The sequence below is a fragment of the Pelophylax lessonae genome (assembly GCF_965119305.1).
Source record: "Pelophylax lessonae genome assembly, chromosome: 3".
NCBI classification, from domain to species: Eukaryota; Metazoa; Chordata; class Amphibia; order Anura; family Ranidae; genus Pelophylax; species Pelophylax lessonae.
The window spans coordinates 426,736,097-426,753,537 of NC_138770.1; the positions used below are offsets into that span (position 1 = coordinate 426,736,097).

At 40.3% G+C, this 17,441-nt stretch overlaps 2 protein-coding genes across 6 annotated transcripts in view; both read left to right on the top strand.

The window, feature by feature from the left end:
• The window catches only part of LAMA2 (laminin subunit alpha 2), a 1,405,743-nt gene extending 1,402,491 nt beyond the window's left edge, over positions 1-3,252 (top strand). For all 4 annotated transcript variants that reach the window (XM_082249565.1, XM_082249566.1, XM_082249567.1 and 1 more), the window contains 2 exons: positions 1,166-1,388; positions 2,955-3,252. In XM_082249565.1, coding sequence (XP_082105691.1) covers positions 1,166-1,388; positions 2,955-3,106 — 375 coding nt within the window. In that variant the 3' untranslated portion in view covers positions 3,107-3,252. The remainder of the gene's footprint in view (positions 1-1,165; positions 1,389-2,954) is intronic.
• A 13,078-nt stretch (positions 3,253-16,330) lies between these two features.
• Positions 16,331-17,441, top strand: part of LOC309551509 (enoyl-[acyl-carrier-protein] reductase, mitochondrial-like) — a 152,669-nt gene continuing 151,558 nt past the window's right edge. For both annotated transcript variants that reach the window (XM_082252121.1, XM_082252122.1), the window contains exon 1: positions 16,331-16,564. In XM_082252121.1, the coding sequence (XP_082108247.1) occupies positions 16,422-16,564 (143 nt within the window). In that variant the 5' untranslated portion in view covers positions 16,331-16,421. The remainder of the gene's footprint in view (positions 16,565-17,441) is intronic.

Consider the following 17,441-nt stretch of genomic DNA (forward strand, 5'->3'; position numbering starts at 1 on the left):
TGCTGCACAGGTGACTCTGACCTTTAAATTCAGGTTCTTACATTGCTTTCATTTTTTGTTGCATTAATCAATACAGAGCTTAAAGTGGTTGTAAAACCTTCAGAGTTTTGTTTTATAAAAATAACGAATATGCCCATACTTATCTGCTGTGTGCAATGGTTTTGCACAGAGCAGCCCCAATCCTCTTCCTCTGGGGTCCCTTGCCAGTGCTCCAAGCCTCTCCTCTTTATCGGGTGCCCCCATGGAAACCTGCTTTCCTTGGGGGCACCCGTGCAGGATCGCTCCTGAGTCCTGCTCCTGAGTCCCGCTTCTGCGTCCATTGACAGACAGTTAACTCAGCCCCGCCCTCCACTCCCATGTCACAGGATTTGATTGACAGCGGGAGCTCCTGCTGCTATCAATCTGCCCAATGAGTAGAGAGACCATGGCTGGAGCAGCTGCGCTTGTGCACATCACTGGATCAGATTGGTCTCAGATAAGAACAAGGGGGTGTCTGGGGGGGAGGCTGCAGCACAAAAGGTTTTTCTCCTTAATGCATAGAATGCATTAAGGTGAAAAACCTTAAGACTTTAGAACCACTTTAATATGTATTTTGTATATTTGCTTGGGAGTTTATTTTTAGTGCCAGTTTACACATATGCGATGTGAGACATCACATGTGATTTGCACCGCACTGCTGTACAGATTGCTTGGCTGAATTTGCATCGCATTTGGACCAAAGTCGAGCAGGACATTTTTTTGGTCCTCTCCAGAATCTGATTGCATGGGTGTTCACACCTATGCGATCCAATTCGTGTCTGAACTGACAGTTTACACTGCGATACGCAAACTAATCTGGGGGTGTCATTAACTTTTTATTGACGCTCCCAGCAGTTCGCATATGGCAGTGTTAACTGCCTGCAAGTCGGGTGCAATGCGGGAACCCACAGTGGCTTCGCAGGGTTCACATCAAACCAATGTGAACTGGCACTTAACTTTAAATAAACTAATACCACTCCATCATATTTTAATGACCAACAGCATTGGTAGGAGGATGACCTGTGCTGGGTATAGATTTGTGGGAGTCATGCTATTAATGCTAATTGTTGCCATTTTTTTTTTCAGTATGTGCTTGGAAAACTGTAAGATATTTTTACATTCTTTTCCCTTTTTTGCCTTTCTTTAGCTTCTTTTCCATGCAGATAATGGAGCCGGTCGTTTCACAGCAGTTTATGAGCCTAAGCTGCAATCTAGCTTGTGTGATGGACAGTGGCATAAAGTGGTGGCAAGTAAGATAAAACACCGCTTAGAGATGATCGTTGATGACAACAAAGTAGAAGCGGCAAGTCCAAATTCAGCATCCACATCCGCAGACACTAATGATCCAGTCTTTGTAGGAGGATATCCTGGTGAGTACATTTAAGTTATGAGATAAAAGCTGTCAGTGCATATTTTGACAGATGATTCTTGAAATAAAGATGCCCTGAAGAGATAACTTCTCTGCAATGGCCAAAAGACAGGTAGTGCTTAATAATAAGCTAAATATAGGTACATTTCACCAGTTGGAAAGATTATCAGAAATATTTCTCCAAAATTAAAAACTAAGATATAAATGTTATTCACATTAAGGTGCTGTGTTTAAAATAATAGAACATGATTTCATATGTAACTCCTGAGCAGTGATCTATCAATGGGCCTCTGTGAGTTTTACATTAGGTCATTGTCATCCACAAACTTCCATCTAATAGTTTCCATTATTTCTAAAAGGTTTATACTGCCAAAAATAACAAAACAGCTCTTGTAATTACAGGTGCTATGTGTGTATGTTACAGTTGTAATGTGCAGGTGTTTTACATTTTTAGCTGCATAAAATAAAAAAAAATGAAAAAATATAGTGCATCCAACCCTTCAAAGAAGCTTCTGCATGGCACAAGAGACATAGACTGGAATGTGATTATGCTGATATGTGTGTTTCAGAACCATCATATGCTTCAAAAGGGGGTCAATAAAATTAAGGCCCCATCTTACTATTTTAAAACACCAACACAATGCTGACAGACATAAGACTATTCCACAGCAATGCCCCAGGAGCAGGTGTCAGAATAGGGTGTGGTGTTAAAATCTAAATTATCAACCCTTTAGTGGGCTAGTGTTCAAATAAGAGGGTCATTGTTTTTTGTTTTATGGAACATGTGGATATTTTAAAGTAGGGAGCTGCCACTGCTAACTTGATTTTAATAGTACAGGCTCTGGGGTTGCAATCTTGCAATCCTGATCCTAAATTTTCTACCTGTACTAGAACATGTATGCAACCAGTGAATTTTAGAAAGTCTGGACTACTGTTTCTTATTCTTGTTCAGGTCATGGATTTATTAGGTAGAGCAGATAGGATCAAGATGATAGTCCTAGAGCTTGCCCTTTTAAACATTGTTGAAGTACACAAGGATGTGTAAGAAGGGGACTTGCAAACTCATGAACCTGCAGTTTATTTATGGGCCTGTCACTAGGAAAGTGTATATCTGTACTATTCTCGACACTTTTTTTTTTTCGGGGGGGGGGGGGGGGGGGGATATGACAAATAACCCACCACAAACAGGATATTATGCTAAACCTGTAGGTAAATCATTAAATCAAATTCTCTCAAGCGGGAATGGCTATAGATGGTTTGAAATTCTGCAGGTCCCTGCTGAACCATCTAAATTTCAATTCATTTCATGGCCAACTGTCAATCAGAGAAGACGGGCTGATATGATGACTCAGATTCAGCTATTGCCAGTTATATGTAAAAAATATGTGTACCTGTTTTTAAAAAAATACACAACTGCATCAAATGTGTTTTTGTTGCCTGCTTGATGTTCAGCATTAAATTTGAGTATATTTTTCTTATTTGTCATCTGATGGTTGTTCGTAGATAGTAAGGAAATAGTTTTACTGAATTAAACCTAATTAATCTAATGTCTATTTTTTTCCTACAGAAGATGTAAAGCAGTTTGGTCTGACCACCAATGTGAGTTTCAAAGGCTGTATCAAAGATCTTAGACTTACCAAGGGCACTGCCAAAGCACAAGAGATCAATTTCAGCAAGTCACTGGAGATAAAAGGAGTGCAACCATTGTCATGCCCATGATCCAACTGCTGCCACAATGACCAATAACTAATAATTTTCATGTTTCGATGTGTGTGCATGGGAACACCATATGCTGTGGTTTCTATGTAGCTCACAAAACAATTAATTGTCTTCCCCATATGTTAAATAAAAAGAGCATTTCGGTATTTTGCGTATGTGCATTCATTATTTCGCTGTAAATTGAACAAGTTTGTTGTGGATGTGAAACTGAAGAAGAATGACATATAACATTGTGACACACCCCTGTTCTGTTGCTAGAAAGCCACTCAGATTGGTTAAGGGCAAAGAGTGTATAATACTGTATATCCATATACAGTAAATATTCCAGCAGGTGAAAAAAGTATTTAACCCCAAAATGATCTGCATACAGACTTTTTTATATGTGACAAAAGCCAACATGGAACAAGTCCTAGGGGAACGGGTACTTGCTATAGTGGCAGATTGACCTTGTGATTTTTCTTTTTTCACATAATTTAATGAGTTTTTAAAGAGGAAAAAAAAAGTATTTGTTAAATGTATAGTGTGATATATCATTTGAAATCATTTGAGATCTATAGATCTATTGGACAGCAGGATCTATGGTCATGGAATGTGTCATGAATAAAGCAAGGCGAAGCATTTAATGTTTAAAATGAGCATATGTATTTTACTTTTCTATTTTGCTTAGTAACATCATCTGCGTTTTTGACAAAAAGCTTCCATTTTTGGACAGATCAATAAAAAGTTCAGTAGAACATATTGCAGCTTGATTGCAATATAGATATTTGCAGGTTGAAAGCTCTCAGATTACATAATATTAACACAGCAATTGATAATGGTAAGAAAATACTTGTAAGGCCTAAAGGTAGAGAAATAAGCAGAAATACTTACTTTACTCTATGCTCCTGGAGGCTTCCTCCCAGCTCCACAACTGGTCCCTGAAGCGGTTTCCTTTTCCACTCAGTTGGTTGCAAGCACTTCAACATTTGCCATCCTGCATTGTACATGGGACCACCAACATCCCTGCAGCATCAGAGAGCACTCGTGGCCAGAGGAGTGAGGAATAAAGTAAGTATATCTGCTTATTATGTGGTACCTAGACAAAAAAAACAAAAAACATGTAAACCTTGCAGTGCAAAGGGAACCCTACTCATTTTTCATTTTTTCCACAGTTCAGCTTTGTCAATAAAACTCTTTAAGAATGGCGTTCTGCCTTGTTTACATAGGCAGACAGCTGTTCTGTCTCTATGGGGAGCTCCCCCTCTGCCAATCAGCGTGTGCACGTGCCTCTGGCAGCATGCATGTGCCCCCATTAAATATTGCACAAAACTACATACAGGTAAGTCCTTTCGTGCAATAGAGTGGACCTGCCACAGTATATGTACTGCTGGCGGTCGACAAGTGGTTACATTTGGAAAGAGTAGAGATTAGAATCCCTGTCAGTTATTATTGCTGTCTATTGCTGTCTGTGCCCCCCGGGATTCCTTCTCTCTATTTGTCATTTTTACCATTATCATTGAAAGTTAAAGTAAAAGAAAATCCCCAAATTTTGGATTTTACCCAGAAAAGTAATAGAGGGAAAATGTTCCAATGGGGACACGAGTTCTGGTGACCTGGGGGTACCAAAGGAATTCCACTAATTTGCAGGGATTTCCTCTCAGTTTCTGTTTGGCTATGGGACAGAAAATAAAGGGAAATCTCTGCAATGGGACGCAGATGGCGAAAATAAATCCGACAGGGGTTACTACTTTCCCTTGCTCTATCCAAAATGAGAAAAATAAATTTCCCTTTAGTTCTACTTTAAACCTCATTTGCCATGTTGTTGCCCACCCCAGTATTGAGGTCTTCTTGTAAAGTTTCTATATCCTGCTGTGAAGTTATTGCCCAACTAATTTTTGTATTATCAGTAAACACTGAGATTGAGCTATTTATACCAACCTCTATATCATTTATGAACAAAAATACTGTAAACGGAATTGGTCTCAGGACAGAGCCTTTATCAACACCCTTTGGATGTGCCCCTGTAACCAGTTTTCTATCAAACCCTATGGTCCGTGCCAACAGATCTCAGTTTATTGATTAAGCATTTGTGGGGGACTGTATCAAATGCTTTTGTAAAATCCAGATACACCACATCCTCAGGCCTACCTTTATCTACATGGCAGCTCACTTCCTCGTAGAATGCGAACAGATTTAGCGGTGGACAAGTAAATATATTCTTGGTTATGTACTGGTTATGCTGAGCAAAGTACTAGACAGTGTACAAATTGGACATTAAAATTTCCTTTCCAGGTTCAAGAATTTAGCTAAAAAATTATTTCTGTTGGAGTATGGTAAAGATTGATTTGGCTGCAGGGTAATTTCCATATGAACATCTTTTTTGGACACTGGCTAAACTAAAGATTGATGATTTAATATGTGGCTGTGTTCTAACTGTAAAGGAACTGGGCGCTATGTGTACTTGGCACCTAGCTACATTTATCTCCTGGCAATAGTCTTGATAATAAGGCTAAATTGTGCACATCTAATTTTGTTTGACATGTACTGGCCAACACTTTTCAGGTTTGACCAATACTAGACACTTCCTCTCTATAGACCATTTTGTGGGGAAATTTCACTGTAGTGGTGAAGAACTGCTGCCTGTGTACACCTTTTTGTGCACCAGCTGAATCTATGTACACAATCTTTATACATTACTAACCTCCACTAACCATTTTCATACATTACTAATAAAAAATGATAACCATGGATGGTAAAGTAGCATACTAATGCACTGTAAGTAAAAGGAAAAGCCTAAAAAAAAAAAAAAAAAAAAAATAATAATAATAATAATAATCACATTAGACAGTAAGGTAGCATACTAATGCAAAAAATATGAAATGCCAGTGCAGGTAAAATAATGAGTTCTGTTCTGCTTTCCCAATCTAAGTATTGCAAATGTGATCTCTATAATTGTTCCAGTTGTGGTGAGATAGCTATAACTTACTATCTCAGCAGCATTGGCAGACAGTGACTACATCTTGCAGGATTGTAGAAAGCTTTAATTGGAAACTTGTTCAGATCTTCACAGGTGAACATCAGATAGGTAAAAAAAAAAAAAAAATCACAGCACTGTGTCTAGCTCCAGCAATGACATGTGATCAGAATAGAAACTAAAGACATACTGAAATGAGGGTGGGTCCAGCCATACAGAGCATCTCCTAGCTTTGGATTGAGGAAGGAACACAATTATACAAAGCGAACCAATATGGTAATACAACCTACAAAATTATATCTGCATAGATGAGACAAATCAAAATTTAAAATGTCATTGTTTATTGGTATACAAGGTTAAAAACCAATAAAAGATTTAAAATATATACATCTTTGTTACATAGTCACAGGGGTGTTCTTCTATACAGCGATGTCACAGTCATATTCCCAACATGTTTTGTCCCCTTAGGGCTTCTTCATGGGATTCGGTGGCTGCTATTGATGTAAAAGCTATACCAAAATAGACAACAAATATCGAGCAGTAGGATATAGAGTACCTCACAAAGTGAGTACACCCTTCACATTTTTGTAAATATTTTATTATATCTTTTCATGTGACAACACTGAAGAAATGACACGTTGCTACAAGGTAAAGTAGTGAGTGTACAGCTTGACACCACCTGAACCAAATAAATTTATCTTGGTCTCATCAGACCACAGGACCTGGTTTCCAGTAATCCATGTCCTTAGTCTGCTTGTCTTCAGCAAACTGTTTTGGGGCTTTCGTGTGCATCATCTTTAGAAGAGGCTTCCTTCTGGGACAACAGCCATGCAGACCAATTTGATGCAGTGTGCGGCATATGGTCTGAGCATTGACAGGCTAACCCCCCCCCCCCCCACCACCCATTCAACCTCTGTAGCAATGCTGGCAGCACTCATACATCTATTTCCCAAAGATAACCTCTGGATATGATGCTGAGCACATGCACTCAACTTTGGTTGACCATGGTGAGGCCTGTTCTGAGTGGAAACTGTCCTGTTAAACCGCTTTATGGTCTTGACCACCGTGCTGCAGCTCAGTTTCAGGGTCTTGGCAATCTTCTTATAGCCTAGGCCATCTTTATGTAGAGCATATAGGCCTAACTATTAATCAGGCTCCCCTAACAAGCAGATGGATATACTATGCTTTACCTACCTAGCACCTACCTAGGAGGGTGCTACATACATATACAGTGTGTAAAATTTCAAATGCAATTTGATAATCAATTTACAGGTACATGAAAAAAAGAACACCTTCAAATTCCAGTGCTGCACATACAAATAACCAAAATAAACAAACTAAACTCCTCAAACACTAACGTAAGTCACTGTGTTTTTGTGCACCACGTACACCACTACAGAGTTCATAACTGTATAACCTTTCTAAACTCCAACCACAAATGTTTCCTTCATTGTGTTAGGCATTGTCCCAGGGGGGTGATCAAAAATCCCACCACCGTGGCGCATGCACATCGCGAAGCTGGACAGCAGCATGTGATCGGAGCTCCATGAGCGATGGAGACTTCTGCCGGTTCCCCAGTGCTTTATACCTGCTTTTTCTCCTCCTTTTTTATTCTGCACCCCTGGCTTAACATCCAACGCATGCTGACACCTAAAGATCGCCCAAAGAAAGCTGCCAGAAGGTACCTGACAAGCTATTAACTTCGGGTGAGGGAACAGAATAAGATATCCCAAGATGGCGCTGGACAGACAAGACACAGACAAGCTCCCATGCTGCAGAGACTTCACCATCACACTCCAGTGAGTATTCACTACAGCTAACCAAAGCAGATCTTGATGACAGCCTAACAGCAATGTATGAAAAACTTTGTCAAAAATTCCAATCTGAACTGCATAAATCTACTAACACACTGTCCCATGAGATAGCAGTCTGCCCTATTCAGACCTTTAGAAAGGAACATTAAAACCACATCTGGACCGGAGGGATTAGCCCCCTTAATGACCAGGCCATTTTTTGTGATATGGCACTGCATTACTTTAACTGAAAATTGCGCCATCATGCAATGCAGTACCCTGATAATATTGATGTCCTTTTTTCTCACAAATAGAGCTTTCTTTTTGTGGTATTTTATCACCTCCACGATTTTTATTTTTTGTGCTATAAACAAAAAAGGACAGACAATTAAAAAAAAAAAATATATATATATATATATATATATATATATATATATATATATATATATATATATATATATATTTTTTTTTTTTTTACTTTCTGCTGTATAACATTCCCAAAAAAAAAATCATCATTTTAGGCCAACATATATTCTGCTACATATTTTTTGATAAAAAAAAATCCCAATAAGTGTATATTGATTGGTTTGCATAAATGTTATTGTGGCTACAAACTAGGGAAAAGATTTTCAGACACCTAACTGACATTTTTGAAACTTTTGGGGGGACCAGTGACATTACTACAGTAATCATTGCTAAAAATATGCACTGTTACTGTACTAATGACACAGGCAGGGAAGGGGTTAACATCAGGGGAGATCAAAGGGTTTAATATGTCCCTAGGGGGTGCTTTCGAAGCTGTGGGGAGGGGGGGGGGATGAGTTTGCTGCATGAACACAGAGACCTGTGTTCCTAAGTAATAGGAACACAGGATCCCTGTGTTCATAACTGACAGAACAGCGGTCTGCCGAGTTTACAACGGCAGACCACCGTTCTGTCTCCATAGGGAGCGATTGCGGGTGCCGGCAATCACAGCTGCCAGACCCGCTAATTATAATTAGCTTCCCCTGTGGTGAATGGGCAAGCATGCACGCCTCTAGTGGCGCTCGCCCCCGCTAGCGGTCCCGCAAAGCGATGTACAGGTATGTAGTTTCGCGGGACAGAGCCGACTGCCACAGTAAAACTATGCCGGCTGGTCAGCAAGTGGTTAATCACAGTGCTACAACTCCAAGTCCATTTGGAGGATCTAGATAACAGGAATAGGCACAATAATCTCAGAGTGAAAGGGATCCCTGAGACAGTAACTGAATTTCTTCCCTCTGTGCAGAAGTTGTTCCAGTTTCTACTCCCTGACTTTCCAATAATTGCCTTTACCTGCGATAGGATCCATAGAGCTCTGTGTCCTAAGCCTACGCCTGAATATCCCCCTAGGGACATCGTAATGTGCCTTAAAGATTTTCTGATCAAAGAGGAAATCCTACAGCCTCCTGCAACAACCCAAATAATCAACTGGATGGAATCTCTGAATCTCTTTTAAAATATACTGTACACAGATATCTTCCCTACTACTTTGGACAAACGCTTCCAAGGATGCCTTCTACCCTGCATCCATCCTCGATCTCTGCAGCTCCTTCTCCCAGAAGAGACCATAGTAGCCAATCCTAGGAACTACAGTACCTCATGTTCTCTCTGCTACGATCCATGGTCCACAACCGCATTATTTTGCTCGCTACTGGTTTATCACGACATGTACATAAGCTACAGGATTCCGTCTGGGATGTGCTGAAGTCTTGTCATGCCCGTTTGATTGTCCCCCTACTCTACTTTTGAACCTACCTGGTGTTCTGTACAGCTGTTCTCACCGGGTACTTTACACATAGAGTATCTCACAAAAGTGAGTACACCCCTTACATTTTTGTAAATATTTTATTATATCTTTTTATGTGACAACACTGAAGAAAGATACATACATATTCGCCAGCACCCCATGGATCTTGCAGAAAGGATCACATCAGGAACAGTGCAACGTTTCGAAGTCACGCAGAGCCCCTTCATCAGGTATGTGATAAAGTGTTAGCAGTGAGCAGAGAATATATGTGAAAATACCACCAATAAAAACAATGGAAAATTGTGATACCCCCCGTCATGTTCCCACCTGTGGCCGTTTATTAAAATAATCCTTTGAAATGTAATTAATGTAGCGGTAATAGATCAGTAAAACTGTATATTCATGGGGACCCCAGTGGGTATGTAGATGTTTGATCAATATGTACCGATCTCCTCTTTCTGGCAGTGGGACAAAGCGTCCCTGTTGCCTAGGTTCCTAGGGCCAATCACGGCGCGCCACATAGGCCACTCGTGCACTGTCTGGAATGCCTCACTGGACTCCGCGGCCGCCGCTGTCATGACAACCATGACATCAGGTGTGCAGGCACGCCAAACGCGTGTGGCTCCGGAGGGGGAAGGTGTAGGACACCAAGGATAGAAAGAAAGCAGAGTGAAGAAAGTGAAAGTTACCAAAATAGAGGGGAAAAGAAAGAGGAAAGGAAGAACATGAACTCTATATGGAACTAAATGGAAGCGAAAAAGAAAGAGTAGATGGAAATGAAATATAAAAAAAATAATAAATAAAAAAATAATAATAACACTGTAGAAAGGACACTTTGCTACAATGTAAAGTAGCAAATGCACAGTTTGTATAACAGTGTAAATGTTCTGTCCCCCTCCAAATAACTCAACACACAGCCATTAATGTCTAAACCGCTAGCAACAAAAATGAGTACGCCCCAAAGTAAAAATGTCCAAATTGGGCCCAATTAGCCATTTTCCCTCCCCGATGTCATGTGACTCTTAGTGTTACAAGGTCTCAGGTGTGAATGGGGAGCAGGTGTGTTAAATTTGGTGTTATCGCTCTCACTCTCTCATACTGGTCACTGGAAGTTTAACATGGCACCTCATGGCAAAGAACTCTCTGAGTATCTGAAAAAAATAATTGTTGCTCTACATAAAGATGGCCTAGGCTATAAGAAGATTGCCAAGACCCTGAAACTGAGCTGAAGCTCGGTGGCCAAGACCATACAGCGGTTTAATAGAACAGGTTCCACTCAAAACAGGCCTCGCCATGGTCGACGAAAGAAGTTGAGTGCACGTGCACAGCGTCATATCCAGAGGTTGTCTTTGGGAAATAGACATATGAGTGCTGCCAGCATTGCTGCAGAGGTTAAAGAGGTGTGGTTCAGCCTGTCAGTGCTCAGACCATATGCCGCACACTGCATCAAATTGGTCTGCATGGCTGTCATCCCAGAAGGAAGCCTCTTCTTAAGATGATGCACAAAAAAGCCGCAAACATTTTGCTGAAGACAATCAGACTAAGGACATAGATTATTGGAACCATGTCCTGTGGTCTGATGAGACCAAGATAAACTTATTTGGTTCAGATTGTGTCAAGAGTGTGTGGGGCAGCAACCAGGTGAGGAGTACAAATACAAGTGTGTCTTGCCTACAGTCAAGCATGGTGGTGGGGGTGCCATGGTCTGGGGCTACATGAGTGCTGCCGCAACTGGGGAGCTACAATTCATTGAGGGAACCATGAATGCCAACATATACTGTGACATACTGAAGCAGAGCATGATCCCCTCCCTTCAGAGACTGGCACGCAGGGCAGTATTCCAACATAATAACGACCTCAAACACACCTTCAAGACGACCCATGCCTTGCTAAAGAAGCTGAGGGTAAAGGTGATGGACTGGCCATGTCTCCAGAACTAAACCCTATTGAGAATCTGTGGGGCATCCTCAAACGGAAGGAAAAGGAGTGCAAGGTCTCTAACATCCACCAGCTCCGTGATGTCGTCATGAAGGAGTGGAAGAGGACTCCAGTGGCAACCTGTGAAGCTCTGGTGAATTTCATGCCCAAAGGGGTTAAGGCAGTGCTGAAATAATGGTGACCACACAAAATATTGACACTTTGGGCCCAATTTGGACATTTTGACACAGGGGTAGTACTCACTTTTGTTGCTAACGGTGAGGACATTAATGGCTGTGTGTTGAGTTATTTTGAGGGGAAAGCCAATTTACACTGTTATACAAGCTGTACACTCACTACTTTTCATTGTAGCAAAGTGTAATTTCTTCAGTGTTGTCACATGAAAAGATATAATAAAATATTTACAAAAGTGTGAGGGGTTTACTCACTTTTGTGAGATACTGTATATCTTCTACTCGTTTATACTATGCATTTCAGTCTCATGACACTTTCATTGACTTGATTGTTTAAATCTGTTAAGAGTATTGGTCTAGGTTAAGAATGTCCTTTTGGTCAGGGGGATATCCCTTTCCCTGACCGCTCAGTTAGGTTTACTGACACTATCTGTTATGTTAAATACGTTTGTTTTTTCTCTTTTTTCTTTTTTTGTTCTTCATCGCATATCAACTGACTCTAGTATTGCTACAGTTATGGTGATCAATAGGTGGTGTTGTGCCTTTTTTCTGCCTTCAAAGGCTCTACAATATCCTTGGGTTTTGTACAGTAGGGTGTTCTATGAGCTAACCCCACAACTTGGATTCTCCAGCACCTCATCACTGTCCGGTTCTAACTTAAAATGGGTCTCAACATAATTTCTCATAATTTTAAGGGATTTAACTCCCCACATAAGCAGAGAAAAGACTTTCAATCTTATAAAATCCTGGGCGCAGACATTCTCCTATTGCAGGAGACACATTTCTCCTCACACAACCACCCATCCTATTTTGATAAATCATTTAACCAATGCTATTTTACCACATACAAATCCAATTTGCGGAGTGTAGCTACATTGGTTAAGAACTCATTTATGCTAGATGTACAACATGTTCATTAGAACCCTAACAGTAGATTTATAACTGTCAAAGGCTCTCTGCAAGGTAAAATGGTCACCCTGGCCTCTGTATATGCCCTGAATGAATATCAGGCCTCTTTCTTTAAATCTTTCTTCCAAGTGTTGGATAGATTACATTTACCTCATCTAGTGATAGGCAGGGATTTTACCTGCTCATTCGAGGCTGGACAGAAGCAAGAGACTGTAACATTGGCTAATACTTTCTCAAAGACACACCTTACTTAGGTCACATTAAATGTTGGATGCTTGGAGGGCGCATACTGTAGGGGCTCGAGAGCATACATTTTTATTCTCATCCCCAGGATAGCTATTCTCATTTGGATTACGTTTACTGCTCCCCTGTCCTGTTGGTGAACTCAACATCTGCCAAAACTCATGTTTGCCCCCTGGTCTGACCATGAGATAGTATCCTGCCATTTCTCCTGTATAGGCCTTTCTCAAGCTGTTGGGGCTTGGCGCCTTAATGATTCCTTACTCACCAACCCTACAGTATTTTTCCAGTTATCAGACCATGTCATTGACTACTTTACTAAAAATGATGTGGGTGAAGTGTCCCCTGCATCCCTATGGGCGGCTCACAAGGTGGTGATGAGAAGTATTTTCATAGAAGTTGCTACAACCAGAAAAACGGCAAACGCAAAAAGAAATATGCTCTCTTACTCTAGATTTGGATATACTTTATCACCTACATAGCCAAACTCCTTCCTCAGATCTGCTGAATCAAATTATTGGACGACAAGTTTCACTGGATACGATGCTTTTCTAGCACATGAAAAAATCCTTGCGTTGGTCAAAAGCATATTTTCTCTTATATAGTAACTTGGCCTTGGCTATGTTTGCGAGAAAGTTGAACCAATCTATCCAACCATCCCATACATATAAACTTAGGGATTCCAGTGGAAATATTGTATCCCATCCTAAGGATGTCTAATTTTTAATTTTGTCCTCTTATTATCAAAATCCTCTTTCCAAACTTTCATCCCAGTCTTGTGCCACCTGGCAGGCCTGGCTTGATGCCCTCTCTCTACCTACACTCACGGATGAACAGGTGCATACCCTAAATGCACCTTGTACAGAAGAGGAAATTGCCTCTATCATTGCCTCCTTAAAACCCTCTAAAGCCCCTGGCCTGGACAGCTTTACTATATGTAAATATACAGTATGTGTGGGGGTTGCTAGTCAACCGAATTTTAAAGGGAGACCCTTTCCCGGAAGATATGCTGTTTATTTTCTAGGCCCCCTTGCTTAGCATCATTTTTGGGTGAGCCCACATTCCCCCCTAGCATATAATGCAGTTTGCAGGCTGAATTGAAAATGGTCTGGTGACACTGGATTCTTTATTACAAGGATACTCCTTTTGCTCATGTGTTTATCTCCAACAGAATTATGCCTTCCCTTGCTCTGAATTCTACAAGTATTTAAAGGTTCAACACTTTTATTCCGTAATTCATATACCTGATGAGGATATGGCCAGGTCACCATTTGAGAGTTTATGTGGTAAGGGATCTAGAGATAAGGGGACTATCTCAATCCTGTACAAATACCTTAATTAACATGATACTCTACCCAAGTCTACTGCTATGCTGACTTGGGAAGCAGAGACAGGTCAGGAGCTCTCTGCAGAGGACTGGCTTGATATGGTCTCGAATATGCATAAATGTGCACACTCCATTGCTATCAAAGAGACTCTGGTTAATCTTCATATCCACTGGTTTTACCCCTTAGTACCTGGCACATGTTTCAGGTGCTGTGATGAGAGGGGCACACTCCTGCCCACTTTTTTGGACCTGTTGAGCTCTCCTGTCTTTTTGGCAGCAGGCCAATACTAAGGTGTTTCAGATTACAGGCATGCCAATAACATTGACATACCAGATTTGTATTCTCTATGCTGAACTCCAAGGGGTCTCGCCCCACATGTGAGAATACTTCATACCATTATGGACTCCATGTGTATATTCGACTGTAAATGGGAGTATTGATCAGCCTATTAAACACCCTATGTATTAATGAGACTTCCCCTTTTTAAATAGGTCGATAAATTAGAGCAGTTTTTTAAAGACTTGTCTGGTTTCAGTAACTCACATTTGCAGATGTACATGATCAGGAAATGATATGCATGTTGTCATAACTTATTTTTTTTGAGGTCTTGATTCTTTATTTTGTTGGTTAGTAGTTTCTCTTTTGTTTAATTATTCTTCCTATTTTTTTGTCCACTGACGCTTTATAAAGAGATATATTCTTGATTGTGTCTATCCTGCTTCTTGGGTGTATTTGCAGATCTCCCTGTTTCTTTTTATGTATATGTTGGTATACTTTAATTAAACCTTTGGTAAAAAAAAAAAAAAAACCCACCACTGTGCACACTATAAGTTCACCTCAATGAATGGGCCCATAAAATATACAGTATATATCACATAGCTCTTCAGTGCTTAAACACTCCTCTCAAGGTCATCCATGGAAATTCTTCTGAAGATGCAATCCAAATGTGTAGATGGGATGTCAGGGGCCCCTTAACATGCTATTTTCATCATACCACCTCAAGAATGTCCAGCCAAAAGAAAAGAATCATCACCAATGGTGCAATATGCTTATAAAATACTTCACTTTTTTATTGAAATTATATGCACTCATATTTACAGTTATGTTGGTGCATTTTCTGTGTACTTCAATGTAAACCTATGGCTGCCTTTAGTAAAGTGCATAATATAGTTAATCCAAGCTGCTCAGCTATGCACTTTAACCCCTTTCTACCCAACCCCGGCATCCCTTTAACAGGGTTTGAACACCCCTGAAAGATTGTTCAGTCGTATGACCGCTGTGACTGGCTGTCACAGTGGTCTTATGATCAGGAGATGGTTCTGCTGGATCCTGATCATTAGTATGGGCCGAGAGCTGTCTTTGACACACAGCATGGCCTCATGGCCACAGCATGGTGAACATGGCCTTAAAGTGGGATTAAAGGGAAAAAATAAAAACTGGTATGTCTCTTCTGAAATTAAACAACCTTCCCTTGCCTGTTCACAGTCTTCTTTAGAACATTCTGAGCTCACCTTGGTGCTGGAATGAATGAACTTCAATGTGCATGTACAAATCTTTATCAAAAAATGGACAAAAAAAATGTTTCTGTAACTGCTTAAAAATCTCAAGTTAGTCTTTAATTTCTTAGTCACCTAGGCAAACTCCATGTAAATCTACTAGTCCATCTAATATCACCCTCTCCATAGGTTGATAATGCTGCTGCCTAAGGATGACTATGGAGCACCTCCATAAATACAGTGGAGGAGTGATTGTAGACACCCTAAGACTGGAAGTGTTTTAATGATGTATCAGCAGGTAGAAACAAAGGATAAAAAGCTTAAAAAATAAAAGGAATGAATACAGCCACCACATTTAAGGATTGGTAAGCTGCAATGCAATAGAGTTTTTGTTTTCAAATTTATTCCAAAGTTTATTTATTAAAAAATTATTTTGCTTTTGAGATTGCAATTTTATCTTTCTTACTTGTTTTCACAATGATATTATATTCTTGGAAAAAATAAATGTAAATGCATTTGGTGAGGAAACACATTTACAACATTCTGATTGCAACAGTTTCAAGGAAACCATTCTTGAGTAATAATGTACTACTAGAATTTGCGTAAAGCCATGCTTTCGGAGTGCTTCATTTACACAGTGATTCAGGCATACACATAAGCATTGTTTCTCCTTTTGTATAAACAGAAGCAGCTTTCCTATAGAGAACATTGAAAGGAATGCTTATTTTCAGGCCACTTCTGTCTAGAAGAACCCCTGTGTGCCATTGCAATGCCTGGAAAATCATTAAACAGCGGTCCTACCAGACATCCTGTGATGCTCTTATCTACCGGAGACACGGTTCTTATGCTGACGTCTTGAAGTAAGTAAATATGAGTCATCTTTACCTGAGCAGATGATCTGAGTAAAACTGTAGGTCCAAAAGCACAGCAGTGCTTGGGACAGTTCTTTTTAGTCCATTTTTTAATGATATGGTAGAAACAGTAGATAGTAAATGTACCACTGCTAAAACAAAACCATGGTAAATTCTTAAAGTGATTGTAAAGTCTCGTATTTTTTTTAAATAACAAATATGTTGTATTTACCTCCTCTGTGCAGCTGGTTTTGCACAGAGCAGCCCAGATCCTCCTCTTCTCAGGTCCCTGGCTGGAGCTCCTGGCTCCTCCCTCCTGTCAAGTACCCCCACAGCAAGCAGCTTGCTATGGGGTCACCCAAGTCGAGCCACAGCTCTGTGTGTTTATTCAGACATGGAGCAGCCTTTCGGCCCCGCACCCTACTCTCTCCTTATTGGCTAACTGACTTTGATTGACAGAAGCGGGAGCCAATGGCATGGCTGCTGTGTCTCAGCCAATCAGGCAATCAGACAGCCAAGGGACTTGTGGACATCGCTGGATAGAGATGGGACTCAGGGAAGTTTTAGAGGGTGCTGGTGGGACTGCGTCACTCAGAAGGCTATTTATCTTAATGCATACTGCCATTACAAGTTACAACTCCTTTAAAACGAAGTAGGATATTTACATACAAAAATATTTTTACAAAATGACCACATGGGCAGTAAAATGGCAAAAAAATTTGTGCAAATAACTTTATATATTTCAACATTCAAAGTATATCACTGCCTTGAAAACAGTAAATCAATACTGAGCTTAAGAAAGTTTTGGGAATGCTGGTTAACACTAAGCTTAGCAGTGAAATTCAAAGGCTCATACAATCTTGGAATATATTACATGGGAGATGAA